This window comes from Oncorhynchus clarkii, chromosome 20, assembly GCF_045791955.1.
Source record: "Oncorhynchus clarkii lewisi isolate Uvic-CL-2024 chromosome 20, UVic_Ocla_1.0, whole genome shotgun sequence".
NCBI classification, from domain to species: Eukaryota; Metazoa; Chordata; class Actinopteri; order Salmoniformes; family Salmonidae; genus Oncorhynchus; species Oncorhynchus clarkii.
The window spans coordinates 2,984,188-3,005,770 of NC_092166.1; the positions used below are offsets into that span (position 1 = coordinate 2,984,188).

A 21,583-nucleotide genomic window follows, 5' to 3' on the forward strand; every position below is an offset into this window, starting at 1 on the left:
CCTCCTGCCCTGGCCTCCCCTCCTCCTCATGCCCTGCCCTGGCCTGGCCTCCCCTCCTCCTCCTCCTGGCCTCCCCTCCTCCTCCTGGTATCTCCTCCTCCTGGCTTCCCGTCCTCTTCCTGGCCTGGCCTGACTTCCCCTCCCTCCTTCTGCATACTGCCCTGGCCTCTCCTCCTTCTCCCACTACCCTGTCCTCTCCTCCTCCTCCCCCTGGCCTGGCCTCTCCTCCACCTCCTCCTCCTCCTCCTCCTGGCCTCTCCTCCTCCTCCCACTGCCCTGCCCTGGCCTCTCCTCCTCCTTCTCCTCCTGGCCTCTCCTCCTCCTCCCACTGCCCTGGCCTCTCCTCCTCCTCCCACTGCCCTGGCCTCTCCTCCTCCTCCCACTGCCCTGGCCTGGCCTCCTCGTCCTCCTGGCCTCTCCTCCTCCCACTGCCCTGGCCTCTCCCCCTCCTCCTCCTGGCCACTCCTCCTCCCACTGCCCTGGCCTCTCCCCCTCCTCCTGGCATCTCCTCCTCCTGGCTTCCCGTCCTCTTCCTGGCCTGGCCTGACTTCCCCTCCCTCCTTCTGCATACTGCCCTGGCCTCTCCTCCTCCTCCCACTGCCCTGTCCTCTCCTCCTCCTCCTCCCCCTGGCCTCTCCTCCTGGCCTCTCCTCCTCCTCCTCCCACTGCCCTGGCCTATCCTCCTCCCACTGCCCTGGCCTCCCCTCCCTGGCCTCCCCTCCTCCTCCTGCCCTGCCCTGCCCTGCCCTGGCCTGGCCTCCCCTCCTCCTCCTCCTGGCCTCCCCTCCTCCTCCTGGCATCTCCTCCTCCTGGCTTCCCGTCCTCTTCCTGGCCTGGCCTGACTTCCCCTCCCTCCTTCTGCATACTGCCCTGGCCTCTCCTCCTCCTCCCACTGCCCTGGCCTCTCCTCCTCCTCCTCCTGGCCTCTCCTCCTCCTCCCACTGCCCTGGCCTCTCCTCCTCCTCCCACTGCCCTGGCCTGGCCTCCTCGTCCTCCTGGCCTCTCCTCCTCCCACTGCCCTGGCCTCTCCCCCTCCTCCTCCTGGCCACTCCTCTTCCCACTGCCCTGGCCTCTCCCCCTCCTCCTCCTGGCCACTCCTCCTCCCACTGCCCTGGCCTCTCCTCCTCCTCCTCCTGGCCACTCCTCCCACTGCCCTGGTCTCTCCTTCTCCTCCTGGCCTCTCCTCCTCCCACTGCCCTGGCTGTGTTCCCAGAGACCTTCTGTTCAGTTCTGTCCTGTCCTGTGACTATTCTGCTCTTTTCTACTCTGCCCTCCTCTGTCCTGTTCTTTGTCCTGTCCTGCTCTGCTCCATTCTGTTTTGGCTGTGTGGTGTTGGTGAAAGCTGGGAGTTTAGCCAAGTAGAGAGTCCACTTCACCTCCCACCCAGCCCCCTTTGCCTCCGCCTCCTCCTCCTCCTCCTCCACCCCCTCGCCTCAATTCAAAGGGGCTTTATTGCCAAAGCAAGTGAAAAAACAAACAAAAGCGAAGAAGACAAAACAACAAACTAAAAACTATTACAATTGAACAGTAAACATTGCACTCAAAAATGTTTTTTTTTAAAAGAGACATTTCAAGTCTTATATTATCTACTATGTACAGTGTTTTAGCAATGTGCAAATAGATGAAGATGAATAAACAAATACATATTGGTGGTATTTACAATGTTTGTTCTTCACTGGCTGCCCTTTTCTCATGGCAACAGGTCACACATCTCGCTGCTGTGATGTCACTTCACCTAACAGATAGGGGAGTTTATCAATGTTTTGGTTTGTTTTCTAATTCTCTGTGGGAAATATGTATTTCTAATGTGGCCAGGAAGTGCAGCTCAGTTTCAGACCTGGCTCTCTAGAGAAGACAGGCTATGGTGGAATCTCTGCTGTACACAATTGTAATTTTATTTAACCTTGTTTAACTTGGCAATCAGTTAAGAACAAATTATTATTTACAATGACGGCCGAACCCTGCCAAACCCTTACCCGGACGACGCTGGGCCAATTGTGAGCCTCCCCTATGGGACTCCCAATCACGGCCGGTTGTGATAGAGCCTGGAATTGAACCAGGGTCTGTAGTGACGCCTGTAGCACTGAGATGCAGTGCTTTAGACTGCTGCGCCACTCGGGAGCCCTAAATCCTTGACATTCCTTAATTTTCCACCTGATAGGTGTGGCATATCTAGAAGCTGATTAAACAGAATGATCATTACACAGGTGCACCTTGTGCAGGGGGCAATAAAAGGCAACTCGCAACGCAATGCCGCAGGCTCAAGTTGAGGAAGCGTGCAATTGGCATATTGACTGCAGAAATGTCCACCAGAGCTTTTGCCAAAAAATTAAATGTTAATTTCTCTACCAAAAGCCGCCTCCAACATAGTTTTTTACAAATTTGGCAGTATGTCCAACCGGCCTTACAACCACAGACCATGTGTAACCACAACAGCCCAGGACCTCCACATTTGGCTTCTTCACCTGCAGGATCGTCTGAGACCAGCCTCCCAGACAGCTGATGAAACTGTGGGTTTGCACAACCAAATACATTTGTCCATCTCTCCCATTTTGTTCCCATTTTCAATCAGAAAAATATGCCTGAGAGATTCACCAGACGGAACTTTGGAATGTTGTGAAGGGCTGGCCAGAACACTCCCCTGAATAATAATAATAATAATAGGCATACAAACTGAAGAATACTATTTTAGTATTTTATTAACTTAAGATTCTCACCAAGACAGGCAGACAGTCCAGACAAACCGTACAGTAGGTTATACATTGTACAAGAAGAGTATATAGGCTATTTTAAGAGAATGAACACAAACGTATGCTGCTAATGAACAATAACTAGGCCCAATCCATTACCTGTCCTCGTTGATCAGATCTGAATGAATGGGGTTGATGGATGTCCAGCAATCCAATTGCAAGTCATGAGTCAACCTAGCTGGTTGAGAGAATGCCAAGAGTGTGCAAAGCTGTCATCAAGGCAAAGTGTGGCTACTTTGAAGAATCTCAAATATAAAATATATTTAGATTTGTTTAACACTTTTTTTTGGTTACTACATGATTCCATAATGTGTTATTTCATAGTTGTGATGTCTTCACTATTATTCTACAATGTAGAAAATAGTAAAAAAATTAAGAAAAACCCTTGAATGAGTGTTCTAGAACTTTTAACTGGTTCTATATGTATATATTTGTAGCCAAACATGATTTAATGAAAAGCAGGGGAAACGTGCTACTTATTGTAGCCTCACGCAGATGAAAGAGTAGCGGAGGAAGGCGTTTTCTTCTGTGTTCGCGGTAAAATATTAAGCATTATACAACGGGTGGGTCTAATCCTGAATGCTGATTGGTTAAAACCGCATTCCAGCCGGTGTCTATTCCACAATTTACATCCGTCTAAATCCATGACGTTAAAATGCCTATTTACTCTGTTCCATCTGACTGTGCAATCCACTGTCTCATCAGCCCAGCCAGGCAATTTATAAACTTGATTTTTTTTTTATAATGGAGATCATCTAGATATTATCTTGCAGAACAAAAAAACTGAAAGACTGGGTCGCGCCTCTGGCAACGGAACCGATAGAACGACCAGCTGGCAACACTAGATTTGTGTCTGTGTTTAGAGGATATATTGGTATGGTTTCCCTCGACCTTCATCTCAGGCCTAACAACACCTGGGCCAATATATTCTCCAAACACCGGCTTCAGGGGCATTATCACTAAAATGCGGCGGTGCTTCGGAGTGTTTGTTTGTGGGCTGACTGTGAACGCTCTGAGAGACTCTGGGTTGAGGTCTGTGATAAAGTAGTCTACAGTACTATTGCCAAGAGATGAGCTGTAGGTGTACCTACCATAGGAGTCTCCTCAAAGCCTACCGTTGATTATGTACTGACCCAGCGTGCGACAGAGCTGTAGGAGTTGTGACACGTTTTTGTTGGTTGTTTTGTCATAGTTGTGCCTGGGGGGGGGCATATTTGGGAGGGAATGCTGTCACCTCCAGGTAGGTGTTTGTCCCCCTGTGTGCTGAGGGTGTCAGGTTCTTGTCCAGTTCTGGCATTTAGGTCACCACAGACTAGTACATGTCCCTGGGCCTGGAAATTATAAATCTAGGATGGAGAAGCTGTCTTCATTAGTATGGGGATCCTAGTGGGGGGATATAGGTAGCACACAGGAGGATATTTTACTCTGAGATTATTAACTTATTTATTTGTAACCAAATGTAAAATGTTCCAGTTTTGATGAATTGAATAGTGGTCTGCTCTATACCAAATTAGCATAACTCCTGAATCTCTTCCCTGTGTAACACCTGGTAGTTTGGCTGATGGGACTACCAGCTCTCTTTTAACTTGGAGGGCAACCAGTGGGTCCGTCTCCACTCTCTCTGACCCTCACTCGCTCTCTCTCTTGGTCTCTCTCTCACACTCTCTCATTCTCGCAATCGCTCTCTTCCTGACCCTCTCTCTCTCTCTCTCTCTCTCTCTCCCCCTCTCTTGGTCTCTCTCATTCTTTCTCCTCGATCGCCCCCCCCCCCCCCCCCCCCCCCCTCATCCTAATCCAATTATTTATAATCCAGTAACCAGGGGCAACCCTTGCTTGTGTCAGTGATTGTCAGCTGATGCGCATGCAGTGCAGAGTGGAGCAGTGCTCTGTGTCTGTTAGGCCTCTTTGCTTGTATTGTGTACTAACAAGGAACGTCTTTTCTCTGCCACTCACGCTAGTCCGTGTCCCAAATGACACCCTATTCCATATATAGTGCACTACTTTTGACCAGAGTCCAATGGGCCCTAGTGCACTATAAAGGGAATAGGCTACCTTTTTGGTACGCAGCCTAGATAAGAGCCCTGTAACACTCAGAGGTCATTCTGATGACCCCATAATAATACAGCATGTCAGGTAAGGCAGGTCAGGAAACTAGTACATCATATCAGAAACCACATAGATATTGGTATCATATCAGAAACCACATAGATATTGGTATCATATCAGAAACCACATAGATATTGGTATCATATCAGAAACCACATAGATATTGGTATCATATCAGAAACCACATAGATATTGGTATCATATCAGAAACCACATAGATATTGGTATCATATCAGAAACCACATAGATATTGGTATCATATCAGAAACCACATAGATATTGGTATCATATCAGAAACCACATAGATATTGGTATCATATCAGAAACCACATAGATATTGGTATCATATCAGAAACCACATAGATATTGGTATCATATCAGAAACCACATAGATATTGGTATCATATCAGAAACCACATAGATATTGGTATCATATCAGAAACCACATAGATATTGGTATCATATCAGAAACCACATAGATATTGGTATCATATCAGAAACCACATAGATATTGGTATCATATCAGAAACCACATAGATATTGGTATCATATCAGAAACCACATAGATATTGGTATCATATCAGAAACCACATAGATATTGGTATCATATCAGAAACCACATAGATATTGGCATCATATCAGAAACCACATAGATATTGGCATCATATCAGAAACCACATAGATATTGGTATCATATCAGAAACCACATAGATATTGGTATCATATCAGAAACCACATAGATATTGGTATCATATCAGAAACCCCATAGATATTGGTATCATATCAGAAACCACATAGATATTGGTATCATATCAGAAACCCATAGATATTGGTATCATATCAGAAACCCATAGATATTGGTATAATATCAGAAACCCATAGATATTGGTATCATATCAGAAACCCATAGATATTGGTATCATATCAGAAACCACATAGATATTGGTATCATATCAGAAACCACATAGATATTGGTATCATATCAGAAACCACATAGATATTGGTATCATATCAGAAACCACATAGATATTGGTATCATATCAGAAACCACATAGATATTGGTATCATATCAGAAACCCATAGATATTGGTATCATATCAGAAACCCCATAGATATTGGTATCATATCAGAAACCACATAGATATTGGTATCATATCAGAAACCACATAGATATTGGTATCATATCAGAAACCACATAGATATTGGTATCATATCAGAAACCACATAGATATTGGTATCATATCAGAAACCACATAGATATTGGTATCATATCAGAAACCACATAGATATTGGTATCATATCAGAAACCACATAGATATTGGTATCATATCAGAAACCACATAGATATTGGTATCATATCAGAAACCACATAGATATTGGTATCATATCAGAAACCACATAGATATTGGTATCATATCAGAAACCACATAGATATTGGTATCATATCAGAAACCACATAGATATTGGTATCATATCAGAAACGCCATAGATATTGGTATCATATCAGAAACCACATAGATATTGGTATCATATCAGAAACCACATAGATATTGGTATCATATCAGAAACCACATAGATATTGGTATCATATCAGAAACCACATAGATATTGGTATCATATCAGAAACCCCATAGATATTGGTATCATATCAGAAACCCATAGATATTGGTATCATATCAGAAACCCAGAAGTAAGGCGGTTCAGGAAACTGGTGCATCAGACTGCCTCAACACTTAGCATTGAAATATGATTGAAATAAATTGTCTGCTTGAAAGAAGCTTTGACAAGGGTTGATAAAATGGTATCATTTATCTATGGGTTTCTGACATGATACCATTTATCTATGGGTTTCTGACATGATACCATTTATCTATGGGTTTCTGACATGGTGCCATTTATCTATGGGTTTCTGACATGGTGCCATTTATCTATGGGTTTCTGACATGATACCATTTATCTATGGGTTTGATAGTGTTTTATTGGAGCCCTTTTGTACTGTCTATGGGTTTCTGACATGATACCATTTATCTATGGGTTTCTGACATGATACCATTTATCTATGGGTTTCTGACATGGTGCCATTTATCTATGGGTTTCTGACATGGTGCCATTTATCTATGGGTTTCTGACATGATACCATTTATCTATGGGTTTGATAGTGTTTTATTGGAGTGCTGCCCTTTTGTACTGTCTATGGGTTTGATAGTGTTTTATTGGAGCCCTTTTGTACTGTCATTATTAGCCCTGTGTTTATTTGTTATTTTTATTTAACTAGGCAAGTCAGTAACACACACAGACACACCCTGTGAAACACACACAGCCCATCTGTGATGTAAGTAGCAGTGTAATAAATGATTGACCAGCGGTAGAGTCCTCCCAGTAGCTTTGGGTGACCAGCGGTAGAGTCCTCCCGGTAGCTTTGGGTGACCAGCGGTAGAGTCCTCCCGGTAGCTTTGGGTGACCAGCGGTAGAGTCCTCCCGGTAGCTTTGGGTGACCAGCGGTAGAGTCCTCCCGGTAGCTTTGGGTGACCAGCGGTAGAGTCCTCCCGGTAGCTTTGGGTGACCAGCGGTAGAGTCCTCCCGGTAGCTTTGGGTGACCAGCGGTAGAGTCCTCCCGGTAGCTTTGGGTGACCAGCGGTAGAGTCCTCCCGGTAGCTTTGGGTGACCAGCGGTAGAGTCCTCCCGGTAGCTTTGGGTGACCAGCGGTAGAGTCCTCCCGGTAGCTTTGGGTGACCAGCGGTAGAGTCCTCCCGGTAGCTTTGGGTGACCAGCGGTAGAGTCTGTTCCCTTTGGGCCCTGGTTAACAGTAGTTCTCTATACAAGGAATAGTCTTCCATTTGGGACGCAGAGCCTTTCACCAGCCCTCCCAGTGGACTGAGCCATGGTCAGTTTAAAGGCCTTTTAAATCAGGCCTCAAATAGATCCCATTACCAATACCCCCTGGGTCTGCCACGAGGTTCCTACTGAAGGTGTGAAGCCAGATCTCTGCTGCATCACTGGCGCTGGTAGAAAGGTCACCTTCCTCATCTGCTCTACCAGTGGGAATAGCACATGACCAAAGAATAAACACATGACTCACTCATTAATGATTTCTCTGTTAACACGCTGACGCTCACACTGAAAATAAACTTTGAACTCTAGGCTTGAATCGCTGACGGACATCAGGGAATGCTGTCTTATCGCTGCACCGTGCCACCTGGGTCCTCTCCCAGTACTATCGCTGCACCATGCCACCTGGGTCCTCTCCCAGTACTATCGCTGCACCATGCCACCTGGGTCCTCTCCAGTCCTCTCCCAGGACTATCGCTGCACCGTGCCACCTGGTCCTCTCCCAGGACTATCGCTGCACCGTGCCACCTGGGTCCTCTCCCAGGACTATCGCTGCACCGTGCCACCTGGGTCCTCTCCCAGGACTATTGCTGCACCGTGCCACCTTGGTCCTCTCCCAGTACTATTGCTGCACCATGCCACCTGGGTCCTCTCCAGTCCTCTCCCAGGACTATCGCTGCACCGTGCCACCTGGGTCCTCTCCCAGGACTATCGCTGCACCATGCCACCTGGGTCCTCTCCCAGGACTATCGCTGCACCGTGCCACCTGGGTCCTCTCCCAGGACTATCGCTGCACCGTGCCACCTGGGTCCTCTCCCAGGACTATCGCTGCACCGTGCCACCTGGGTCCTCTCCCAGGACTATCGCTGCACCGTGCCACCTGGGTCCTCTCCCAGGACTATCGCTGCACCGTGCCACCTGGGTCCTCTCCCAGGACTATCGCTGCACCGTGCCACCTGGGTCCTCTCCCAGGACTATCGCTGCACCGTGCCACCTGGGTCCTCTCCCAGTACTATCGCTGCACCGTGCCACCTGGGTCCTCTCCCAGGACTATCGCTGCACCGTGCCACCTGGGTCCTCTCCCAGGACTATCGCTGCACCGTGCCACCTGGGTCCTCTCCCAGTACTATCGCTGCACCGTGCCACCTGGGTCCTCTCCCAGTACTATCGCTGCACCGTCAAGAAATGTATTTTAAAAAATGAATTAAAATAAAACACTAATATACACTGTGTATAGAAAACATTAAGAACACCTTCCTAATATTGAATTGGAACCTACCTTTTGCCCTCAGAACAGCCACAATTCGTCGGTGCATGGACTCTACAAGGTGCTGAAAGCGTTCCACAGTTGTGTCAAGATGGCTGGATTTATTTTTGGTGGTGGACCATTCTTGATACAGACGGGAAACTGTTGAGTGTGAAAGAACTAGCAGCATTACCATACCCCGTTCAAGGTCTTGCCCATTCACCCTCTGAATGGCACACATACATACTGTACACAATCCGTGTCTCAATTGTCTCAACACTTAAAAATCCTTATTTAACCCGTCTCCTTCCGTTCATCTACACTGATTTGAAGTGGATTTAACAAGTGACATCCAATAAGGGATCATAGCTTTCACCTGGATTCACCTGGTCAGTCTGTCATGGAAAGAGCAGGTGTTCCTAATGTTTTGTCCACTCAGTGTCTCGATCAGAAAGTATTCACCCCCCCACCCCCCGAGACAATATCATAGTTAATGATATTATGAATAGGAAAGGCTGAGTTATGTCGCATGTGCAGTTAACAATCATATATGGGAATATCTGCTCAATCCAAATGTACAACCAACTGACTGCAGCGTTACTGCAAAAATGTAGGAGGAAGGTGGAAGGGGGAGAAGGTAGGGAACTTGTCTGTCCTCCCTGAGTTATAAACCAAAATTGGCAACAACAAAAAAATGTCAGAAAGAGTTTAACTTGAGGACCAAAATGTTGACCGAGGCTCCATACAGGTTGCAAAATTAGTTAGGAAGAGATTTCTTGATGTTCCGATTCCGTGGCACATGGTTTTATCAACTGTCTCTCTGTCTCTTCGTGTGTCTCCAGATCCTGTTCATTAATATGTCTGTCTGTCTGTCTCTCTCCAGATCCTGTTCTGTACTTTGAACACCCATAAGATCGACATGGAGAAGCTGCTTGGTGGTCAGATTGGCCTGGAGGACTTTATATTCGCCCACATTAAAGGGATTAAGAAGGAGGTGGAGGTGTTTAAATCAGAGGAGGCCCTGGGCCTCACCATCACAGACAACGGGGCGGGATACGCCTTCATCAAGGTAGGATTTTTTTTTTTAAATAGAGAGAGATTTTATTGAGATATGAAAGATAGGAGAGTTTGCGAGTCTCAGAATGGCTGTGGTTCGGAGCATAACCGATCCTGACTAGTCTCCCAGTCCTTTACATGTGCCAGGGTCCCGAGTACTAACTGCTTGACTACTCAGGCCACATCAAGGTAGGATACAATCAATCAATCCATAAAATCTCGTCAATCAACCAATAAAATATATCAATTGAATTGCAACTCATCTATTTATTATAGAAGGTTAAATCATTACAATCACAGGGCTGTCACTTCTATTAGGCAGTTATTATAGACGATAGATATATGATCAGGACTCGGGTGTCAATTATGTAGTGAAGTAAAACAATCGTTGGGATATAGTTTAGTACTACTTTAAGGCTGGTCTTAGAGAGGCTAGTTTAGTACTACCTTAAGGCTGGTCTTAGAGAGGCTAGTTTAGTACTACCTGGTCTTAGAGAGGCTAGTTTAGTACTACCTTAAGGCTGGTTTTATGATCAAAGTTTTCGACCAACATCTTGTACAGGCAGCAACAATAATGGTGTCTTTTTCTAGGCACTAACAGAGGCTAACGCTGCCTTGACTCGCTGGCCAAAGTCTATGGGGGAACCACATTGCCCCCCCCCCAAAAGGAATGGCTGAAGGAAACAGCGGTATTAATGTCAGGGTTTTATGACTACAAGCTGGTGGGCTCTATAGGCTAGTGTGTAAAACATTGCTCCAAGACACCCCCTTGTGTTGGTGAAGCGTCACGGTATCTTCGGAGCATTTACACCAGAGGGTTTCTTACTGTTTTGATTAGTCAGCGTTTTACAGAACAGACTGACCCTGGGTATACGAACCAGAAAGATGGACTATAGTATCTTTGTATCTACTGTATGCAGTTTGGGTCAATTATTGTACCTATATAATCTGTTTATTGTTGTCAGCACTAGTTCACCAGGGCCCGGTTTCCCATTAGCGATGAAAATTAGACTTACGAGTGTTTTTATTTTCTAACGATGCCTCTTTCCTTCAACACCCGAAGATGTAACGTGTGTTTTCCCAGAACACCACACTGAGAGAACGTTCACTAAGTGTGTTGTTGAGGCGTAGCGTTGATACTGATAGGATGGAAAGAAAGGGAGCTCTCAGATCAGCTTTCTCCATTCAAATCTGACCTTTAACATTAGACTTATTTCACCAAACTGACAATGGATCAGCTTTCTCCATTCAAATTTTACCTTAATGGTCAAATCCACTCAAACTATCTCTAGCGCTGTTTTGCATCAGTTCACGGTTGATTCAGTCCCAACATGTTTTGCATGTCAGTTATCAAGATATTGGACTTTCAAGAAGCAAAGTGTCACAGGTCGCGTCATCGTGATGATGATGCAACAATTAGAATTGATTGACAATACTGACGACCAATCCGCTCCTAGAGAGAGATATTATTGAGGCGGCTTATTCTAATGCGTATCCAATTAAAATGCTCTAAATCCCAGATCTGGCACATCATCGCACGTTAGGCTACACATCATGAGATATATTGAGACTAATTACAGACAGTAGCCTACAAGTAACAAAATATAACTCTATTGAATGAACATGAAATGTATTTCGATATGATTGAATTATATACAGTAGGCCTATATACTGTAGGCTATTCATTTTTTTAATGCAGTTGTAACAGTATAACTTTAGACCGTCCCCTCGCCCATACCCGGGCGTGAACCAGGGACCCTCTGCACACATCAACAACAGTCACCCTCGAAGCATCGTTACCCATCGCTCCACAAAAGCCGCGGCCCTTGCAGAGCAAGGGGAACCACTACTTCAAGGTCTCAGAGCAAGTGACGTCACCGATTGAAACGCTACTTAGCGCGCACCGCTAACTAAGCTAGACATTACACATCCGTCACACATGATGACGCTATTTAGCGCGCACCACCGCTAACTAAGCTAGCCGTTTCACATCCGTTACACATGATGACGCTATTTAGCGCTCACCACCTCTAACTAAGCTAGCCGTTTCACATCCGTTACACATGATGACGCTATTTAGCGCGCACCACCGCTAACTAAGCTAGCCGTTTCACATCCGTTACACATGATGACGCTATTTAGCGCGCACCAGCGCTAACTAAGCTAGCCGTTTCACATCCGTTACACATGATGACGCTATTTAGCGCGCACCACCGCTAACTAAGCTAGCCGTTTCACATCCGTTACACATGATGACGCTATTTAGCGCGCACCACCGCTAACTAAGCTAGCCGTTTCACATCCGTTACACATGATGACGCTATTTATCGCGCACCACCGCTAACTAAGCTAGTCGTTTCACATCCGTTACACATGATGACGCTATTTAGCGCGCACCACCGCTAACTAAGCTAGCCGTTTCACATCCGTTACACATGATGACGCTATTTAGCGCGCACCACCGCTAACTAAGCTAGCCGTTTCACATCCGTTACACATGATGACGCTATTTAGCGCGCACCACCGCTAACTAAGCTAGCCGTTTCACATCCGTTACACATGATGACGCTATTTAGCGCGCACCACCGCTAACTAAGCTAGCCGTTTCACATCCGTTACACATGATGACGCTATTTAGCGCGCACCACCGCTAACTAAGCTAGCCGTTTCACATCCGTTACACATGATGACGCTATTTAGCACGCACCACCGCTAACTAAGCTAGCCGTTTCACATCCATTACACATGATGACGCTATTTAGCGCGCACCACCGCTAACTAAGCTAGCCGTTTCACATTCGTTACACATGATGACGCTATTTAGCGTTACACAGTCATCTCGGTTATCATTTGAAGCTTCTTTTTATCTTTCAATTTGTTTGTAACATTTACAAAGACATTGGCAACTTTGTTCTGATGTTACCAAAGGTCACAGAGAGACAGATAAACATCTTGATTCTATGTTTAGCGGAGAACTTGTGTGTATAAAGTGACGCTGGAGGGCAAAAAAAAGCATCTTACGACGCTCTCCGTTGTTCTAGAGTGGTCTGAGGAAGAGGTTGGACTACGAGTGTTTTCAAGAGCAACTTTAGTAACGATGGTTTTGGGAAACAGCTTTTAGACTTAACAATGTTCCTACGAAGGTTCTAACGATGAACTTAAGATGCTTTTTGGGAAACCGGGCCCTGGTCATATTCCTTGGTGAATAAAAGTGCCTCTGATTTGTGGTTCTGAAGGAACCTGGTCGGTCATAAAGCTGGTTGTGGTTCTGTAGGAACCTGGTCGGTCATAAAGCTGGTTGTGGTTCTGTAGGAACCTGGTCGGTCATAAAGCTGGTTGTGGTTCTGTAGGGACCTGGTCGGTCATAAAGCTGGTTGTGGTTCTGTAGGAACCTGGTCGGTCATAAAGCTGACTGTGGTTCTGAAGGGACCTGGTCGGTCATAAAGCTGGTTCTGTAGGAACCTGGTCGGTCATAAAGCTGACTGTGGTTCTGTAGGAAGCTGGTCGGTCATAAAGCTGGTTGTGGTTCTGTAGGAACCTGGTCGGTCATAAAGCTGGTTGTGGTTCTGTAGGGACCTGGTCGGTCATAAAGCTGACTGTGGTTCTGAAGGGACCTGGTCGGTCATAAAGCTGGTTGTGGTTCTGAAGGAACCTGGTCGGTCATAAAGCTGACTGTGGTTCTGAAGGAACCTGGTCGGTCATAAAGCTGACTGTGGTTCTGAAGGAACCTGGTTGGTCATAAAGCTGACTGTGGTTCTGAAGGAACCTGGTCGGTCATAAAGCTGGTTCTATTTGTGGTTCTGAAGGAACCTGGTCGGTCATAAAGCTGGTTCTATTTGTGGTTCTGAAGGAACCTGGTCGGTCATAAAGCTGACTGTGGTTCTGAAGGAACCTGGTCGGTCATAAAGCTGACTGTGGTTCTGAAGGAACCTGGTCGGTCATAAAGCTGGTTCTATTTGTGGTTCTGAAGGAACCTGGTCGGTCATAAAGCTGGTTGTGGTTCTAAAAGAACCTGGTCGGTCATAAAGCTGACTGTGGTTCTGAAGGAACCTGGTCGGTCATAAAGCTGGTTCTATTTGTGGTTCTGAAGGGACCTGGTTGGTCATAAAGCTGACTGTGGTTCTGAAGGAACCTGGTCGGTCATAAAGCTGGTTGTGGTTCTGTAGGGACCTGGTCGGTCATAAAGCTGGTTCTATTTGTGGTTCTGAAGGAACCTGGTCGGTCATAAAGCTGGTTGTGGTTCTGTAGGGACCTGGTCGGTCATAAAGCTGGTTGTGGTTCTGTAGGAACCTGGTCGGTCATAAAGCTGACTGTGGTTCTGAAGGAACCTGGTCGGTCATAAAGCTGACTGTGGTTCTGAAGGAACCTGGTCGGTCATAAAGCTGACTGTGGTTCTGAAGGAACCTGGTCGGTCATAAAGCTGGTTCTATTTGTGGTTCTGAAGGAACCTGGTCGGTCATAAAGCTGGTTGTGGTTCTAAAAGAACCTGGTCGGTCATAAAGCTGACTGTGGTTCTGAAGGAACCTGGTCGGTCATAAAGCTGGTTCTATTTGTGGTTCTGAAGGGACCTGGTTGGTCATAAAGCTGACTGTGGTTCTGAAGGAACCTGGTCGGTCATAAAGCTGGTTGTGGTTCTGTAGGGACCTGGTCGGTCATAAAGCTGGTTCTATTTGTGGTTCTGAAGGAACCTGGTCGGTCATAAAGCTGGTTGTGGTTCTGTAGGGACCTGGTCGGTCATAAAGCTGGTTGTGGTTCTGTAGGAACCTGGTCGGTCATAAAGCTGACTGTGGTTCTGAAGGAACCTGGTCGGTCATAAAGCTGACTGTGGTTCTGAAGGAACCTGGTCGGTCATAAAGCTGGTTCTATTTGTGGTTCTGAAGGAACCTGGTCGGTCATAAAGCTGGTTCTATTTGTGGTTCTGAAGGAACCTGGTCGGTCATAAAGCTGGTTCTATTTGTGGTTCTGAAGGAACCTGGTCGGTCATAAAGCTGACTGTGGTTCTGAAGGAACCTGGTCGGTCATAAAGCTGGTTCTATTTGTGGTTCTGAAGGAACCTGGTCGGTCATAAAGCTGGTTCTATTTGTGGTTCTGAAGGAACCTGGTCGGTCATAAAGCTGACTGTGGTTCTGAAGGAACCTGGTCGGTCATAAAGCTGACTGTGGTTCTGAAGGAACCTGGTCGGTCATAAAGCTGGTTCTATTTGTGGTTCTGAAGGAACCTGGTCGGTCATAAAGCTGGTTGTGGTTCTAAAAGAACCTGGTCGGTCATAAAGCTGACTGTGGTTCTGAAGGAACCTGGTCGGTCATAAAGCTGGTTCTATTTGTGGTTCTGAAGGGACCTGGTTGGTCATAAAGCTGACTGTGGTTCTGAAGGAACCTGGTCGGTCATAAAGCTGGTTGTGGTTCTGTAGGGACCTGGTCGGTCATAAAGCTGGTTCTATTTGTGGTTCTGAAGGAACCTGGTCGGTCATAAAGCTGGTTGTGGTTCTGTAGGGACCTGGTCGGTCATAAAGCTGGTTGTGGTTCTGTAGGAACCTGGTCGGTCATAAAGCTGACTGTGGTTCTGAAGGAACCTGGTCGGTCATAAAGCTGACTGTGGTTCTGAAGGAACCTGGTCGGTCATAAAGCTGACTGTGGTTCTGAAGGAACCTGGTCGGTCATAAAGCTGGTTCTATTTGTGGTTCTGAAGGAACCTGGTCGGTCATAAAGCTGGTTGTGGTTCTAAAAGAACCTGGTCGGTCATAAAGCTGACTGTGGTTCTGAAGGAACCTGGTCGGTCATAAAGCTGGTTCTATTTGTGGTTCTGAAGGGACCTGGTTGGTCATAAAGCTGACTGTGGTTCTGAAGGAACCTGGTCGGTCATAAAGCTGGTTGTGGTTCTGTAGGGACCTGGTCGGTCATAAAGCTGGTTCTATTTGTGGTTCTGAAGGAACCTGGTCGGTCATAAAGCTGGTTGTGGTTCTGTAGGGACCTGGTCGGTCATAAAGCTGGTTGTGGTTCTGTAGGAACCTGGTCGGTCATAAAGCTGACTGTGGTTCTGAAGGAACCTGGTCGGTCATAAAGCTGGTTCTATTTGTGGTTCTGAAGGAACCTGGTCGGTCATAAAGCTGGTTGTGGTTCTGTAGGAACCTGGTCGGTCATAAAGCTGACTGTGGTTCTGAAGGAACCTGGTCGGTCATAAAGCTGGTTCTATTTGTGGTTCTGAAGGAACCTGGTCGGTCATAAAGCTGGTTCTATTTGTGGTTCTGAAGGAACCTGGTCGGTCATAAAGCTGGTTCTATTTGTGGTTCTGAAGGAACCTGGTCGGTCATAAAGCTGACTGTGGTTCTGAAGGAACCTGGTCGGTCATAAAGCTGGTTCTATTTGTGGTTCTGAAGGGACCTGGTCGGTCATAAAGCTGGTTGTGGTTCTGAAAGAACCTGGTCGGTCATAAAGCTGACTGTGGTTCCGAAGGAACCTGGTCGGTCATAAAGCTGGTTCTATTTGTGGTTCTGAAGGGACCTGGTCGGTCATAAAGCTGGTTGTGGTTCTGAAGGAACCTGGTCGGTCATAAAGCTGGTTGTGGTTCTGTAGGGACCTGGTCGGTCATAAAGCTGGTTCTGTAGGAACCTGGTCGGTCATAAAGCTGGTTCTATTTGTGGTTCTGAAGGAACCTGGTCGGTCATAAAGCTGGTTGTGGTTCTGTAGGAACCTGGTCGGTCATAAAGCTGACTGTGGTTCTGTAGGAACCTGGTCGGTCATAAAGCTGGTTGTGGTTCTGTAGGGACCTGGTCGGTCATAAAGCTGGTTGTGGTTCTGTAGGGACCTGGTCGGTCATAAAGCTGGTTGTGGTTCTGAAGGAACCTGGTCGGTCATAAAGCTGGTTGTGGTTCTGTAGGAACCTGGTCGGTCATGAAGCTGACTGTGGTTCTGTAGGAACCTGGTCGGTCATAAAGCTGACTGTGGTTCTGTAGGGACCTGGTCGGTCATAATGCTGGTTGTGGTTCTGTAGGAACCTGGTCGGTCATAAAGCTGACTGTGGTTCTGTAGGAACCTGGTCGGTCATAAAGCTGACTGTGGTTCTGAAATGACCTGGTCGGTCATGAGGCTGGTTCTGAAGGAACCTGGTCGGTCATAAAGCTGACTGGTTCTGAAGGAACCTGGTCGGTCATGAAGCTGGTTCTGAAGGAACCTGGTCGGTCATAAAGCTGGTTGTGGTTCTGAAGGAACCTGGTCGGTCATAAAGCTGACTGTGGTTCTGTAGGGACCTGGTCGGTCATAAAGCTGTTTCTGTAGGAACCTGGTCGGTCATAAAGCTGGTTGTGGTTCTGAAGGAACCTGGTCGGTCATAAAGCTGACTGTGGTTCTGTAGGGACCTGGTCGGTCATAAAGCTGGTTCTGTAGGAACCTGGTCGGTCATAAAGCTGGTTCTGAAGGGACCTGGTCGGTCATAAAGCTGGTTGTGGTTCTGTAGGAACCTGGTCGGTCATAAAGCTGGTTGTGGTTCTGTAGGGACCTGGCCGGTCATAAAGCTGGTTATGTAGGAACCTGGTCGGTCATAAAGCTGGTTGTGGTTCTGAAGGAACCTGGTCGGTCATAAAGCTGGTTCTGAAGGGACCTGGTCGGTCATAAAGCTGGTTGTGGTTCTGAAGGGACCATGTCGGTCATAAAGCTGACTGTGGTTCTGTAGGAACCTGGTCGGTCATAAAGCTGGTTGTGGTTCTGAAGGGACCTGGTCGGTCATAAAGCTGGTTGTGGTTCTGAAGGAACCGGGTCGGTCATAAAGCTGGTTGTGGTTCTGAAGGGACCTGGTCGGTCATAAAGCTGACTGTGGTTCTGTAGGAACCTGGTCGGTCATAAAGCTGACTGTGGTTCTGTAGGAACCTGGTCGGTCATAAAGCTGGTTGTGGTTCTGAAGGGACCTGGTCGGTCATAAAACTGACTGTGGTTCTGAAGGGACCTGGTCGGTCATAAAGCTGACTGTGGTTCTGTAGGAACCTGGTCGGTCATAAAGCTGGTTGTGGTTCTGTAGGAACCTGGTCGGTCATAAAGCTGGTTGTGGTTCTGTAGGAACCTGGTCGGTCATAAAGTTGGTTGTGGTTCTGAAGGAACCTGGTCGGTCATAAAGCTGGTTCTGTAGGAACCTGGTCGGTCATAAAGCTGGTTGTGGTTCTGAAGGGACCTGGTCGGTCATAAAGCTGGTTGTGGTTCTGAAGGGACCTGGTCGGTCATAAAGCTGACTGTGGTTCTGTAGGAACCTGGTCGGTCATAAAGCTGGTTGTGGTTCTGTAGGAACCTGGTCGGTCATAAAGCTGGTTGTGGTTCTGTAGGAACCTGGTCGGTCATAAAGCTGGTTGTGGTTCTGAAGGAACCTGGTCGGTCATAAAGCTGTTTCTGTAGGAACCTGGTCGGTCATAAAGCTGTTTGTGGTTCTGTAGGAACCTGGTCGGTCATAAAGCTGGTTGTGGTTCTGAAGGGACCTGGTCGGTCATAAAGCTGGTTGTGGTTCTGAAGGGACCTGGTCGGTCATAAAGCTGACTGTGGTTCTGTAGGAACCTGGTCGGTCATAAAGCTGGTTGTGGTTCTGAAGGGACCTGGTCGGTCATAAAGCTGGTTGTGGTTCTGAAGGAACCTGGTCGGTCATAAAGCTGACTGTGGTTCTGAAGGAACCTGGTCGGTCATAAAGCTGGTTCTGTAGGAACCTGGTCGGTCATAAAGCTGGTTGTGGTTCTGAAGGAACCTGGTCGGTCATAAAGCTGGTTGTGGTTCTGTAGGGACCTGGTCGGTCATAAAGCTGGTTGTGGTTCTGAAGGAACCTGGTCGGTCATAAAGCTGGTTGTGGTTCTGAAGGGACCTGGTCGGTCATAAAGCTGGTTCTGTAGGAACCTGGTCGGTCATAAAGCTGACTGTGGTTCTGAAGGAACCTGGTCGGTCATAAAGCTGGTTGTGGTTCTGAAGGAACCTGGTCGGTCATAAAGCTGGTTCTGTAGGAACCTGGTCGGTCATAAAGCTGGTTCTGTAGGGACCTGGTCGGTCATAAAGCTGGTTGTGGTTCTGTAGGAACCTGGTCGGTCATAAACATTTGGGAGGGACCGTACTGTTTCAGTGAACCTCCCTCTCATTCCTTAACAGACTCAGCCTGTATTAAGTGGATCATTCATATTCACACAGAACCAAAACCCGTCCAGGACCGTGCAGATTATCCTAAATTAGGAGATAAATCTGCACAATGTATATTTTCTTTATTTCAACTCTTTGAAGCCTCTCATTATCAGGGAAGCCTTTCAACTAGTCCTCTATAGAAACTATAGATCTTGATATTTAACTAGTCCTCTATAGAAACTATAGATCTTGATATTTAACTAGTCCTCTATATAAACTATAGATCTTGATATTTTTTAGACATGTCCTATAGATCTTTAATCACCTATAGGAATAAAATATCAATTATACCAAGTTCTTAAAATAATTCATTTGTTGGAACTGATTATGGTTAGACAATTGATTCACTGGTTATGGTTCACTGATTATGGTTAGACAATTGATTCACTGATTATGCTTGGACAATTGATTCACTGATTATGGTTCACTGATTTTGGTTAGACAATTGATTCACTGATTATGGTTAGTCAATTGATTCACTGATTATGGTTAGACAATTGATTCACTGATTATGCTTGGACAATTGATTCACTGATTATGGTTAGACAATTGATTCACTGATCATGGTTCACTGATTATGGTTAGACAATTGATTCACTGATTATGGTTGGACAATTTATTCACTGATTATGGTTGGACAATTGATTCACTGATTATGGTTCGGACAATTGAATCACTGATCATGGTTCGGACAATTGATTCACTGATCATGGTTCGGACAATTGATTCACTGATCATGGTTCGGACAATTGAATCACTGATCATGGTTCGGACAATTGATTCACTGATCATGGTTCGGACAACTGATTCACTGATTATGGTTATGCCATTGTTGTCCGACATCAAAGACTTGTGATAATGTCAACATACGCTCTATTTAATTGGGCCTTATTGGCCTGAGAAACATGCTGTATGTTTTATATTGCCGAAGCCACTGAAATAAACAAACAAACATGAACACATTAACAGTGATAATTACACTCATAAAGGATTAAGATGTTTCAAATGTCATGATATCAGCTGTGTTTTGGCAATATGGAAATAGTTGTAGTAGGAATAGTAGTGGAAGATAAATAAACAGAGAAGTATTGGTGGTATTTACAGTGTTTGTGCTCCACTAGTTGCCCTGTTTTCAAATCGTGCTGCTGTGACGCACATTGTGGTATTTAACCTAACATATATTGGAGTTTATCAACGTTAGCCTTGTTTAAAAATGTTTTTAAGATTACATTTAAGATCTGTGGGAAATACGTGTCTCTAATATGGTCGTACCTTTGGCAGGAGGTTAGGACGTGCAGCTCAGTTTCCAGCTCATTTTGTGTGGCAGCCTTTCTTTTCTCAAGAGCCAGGTCTGCCGATGTTGGCCTCTCTCAATAGCAAGGCTATGCTCATTTAATCTGTACAAGTCCAGGTTCATCTCTCTGTAGGTGAGGGCTTTGTGGTGGAATGCGTGGACATCGCTTCCATTTAGGTGGTTATTGAATTGAACAGCTCTTTTCTGGCGTTTTGATAATTAGTGGGGGTAGTCCTAATTCTGCTCTGCATTGTTTGGGGTTTTACGTTGTACATGAAGGATATTTTGGCAGAATTCTGCATGCAGAGTCTCAATTGGGTGTTTGTCCCATTTGAGTGAATTCTTGGTTGGTGAGCGGACTCCAGACCTCACAACCATAGAGGGGAATGGATTCTAGAACCTATTTGAAATAGAAAGCCCTTCTTGCATTTTGTCTCAGATCCGCTTTGTGGAAGTTACCTGTGGAATTGATGCCGAGGTAGGTATAATTATTAATGTGCTCTAGGGCAACAGTGTCTAGTTGGAAATTGTATTTGTTGTCCTGGCAACTGGACCTTTTTTTGGAACACCATTATTTTGGTCTTACTGAGATTTTACTGTCAGGGCCCAGGTATGTCAGGGCCCAGGTATGTCGGGGCCCAGGTATGTCGGGGCCCAGGTATGTCGGGGCCCAGGTCTGTCGGGGCCCAGGTCTGTCGGGGCCCAGGTCTGTCGGGGCCCAGGTCTGTCGGGGCCCAGGTCTGGCAGAATCTGTGCAGAAGATCTAGGTGCTGCTGTAGGCCCTCTTCGGTTGGGGACACAAGTACCAGATCATATGCGAACGGTAGACATTTGATTTCAGGGTGAGGCCAGGTGCTGTAGATTGTTATAGTGCCTTTGCCAATTAATGTGTGTGTGCACACATACACACACAAACCCACAAACACACAGGGCATTCGGAAAGTATTCAGACCCCTTGACTTTTCCCACATTTTGTGATGTTACAGCCTGGTTGAGGATACCATCAATACCACAGGCCTTTTTGGGTTGGAGGGTTTGTATTTTGTCCTGTAGTTCATTCAAGGTAATTGGAGATTCCAGTGGGCTCTGGTCATCTTTAGTAGTTGATTCTAAGATTTTAGTTGATCATGTTTTTGCTGTTTGTTCTTTGTTATAGAGCCAA

At 46.3% G+C, this 21,583-nt stretch overlaps 1 protein-coding gene across 1 annotated transcript in view; it reads left to right on the forward strand.

Annotated features, from left to right (window-relative positions):
* LOC139375779 (PDZ domain-containing protein GIPC1-like) overlaps positions 1-21,583 on the forward strand; it is a 44,971-nt gene that overhangs the window by 19,345 nt on the left and 4,043 nt on the right. Inside the window, exon 2 of the mRNA XM_071117621.1 lies at positions 9,815-10,000. Coding sequence (XP_070973722.1) covers positions 9,815-10,000 — 186 coding nt within the window. The remainder of the gene's footprint in view (positions 1-9,814; positions 10,001-21,583) is intronic.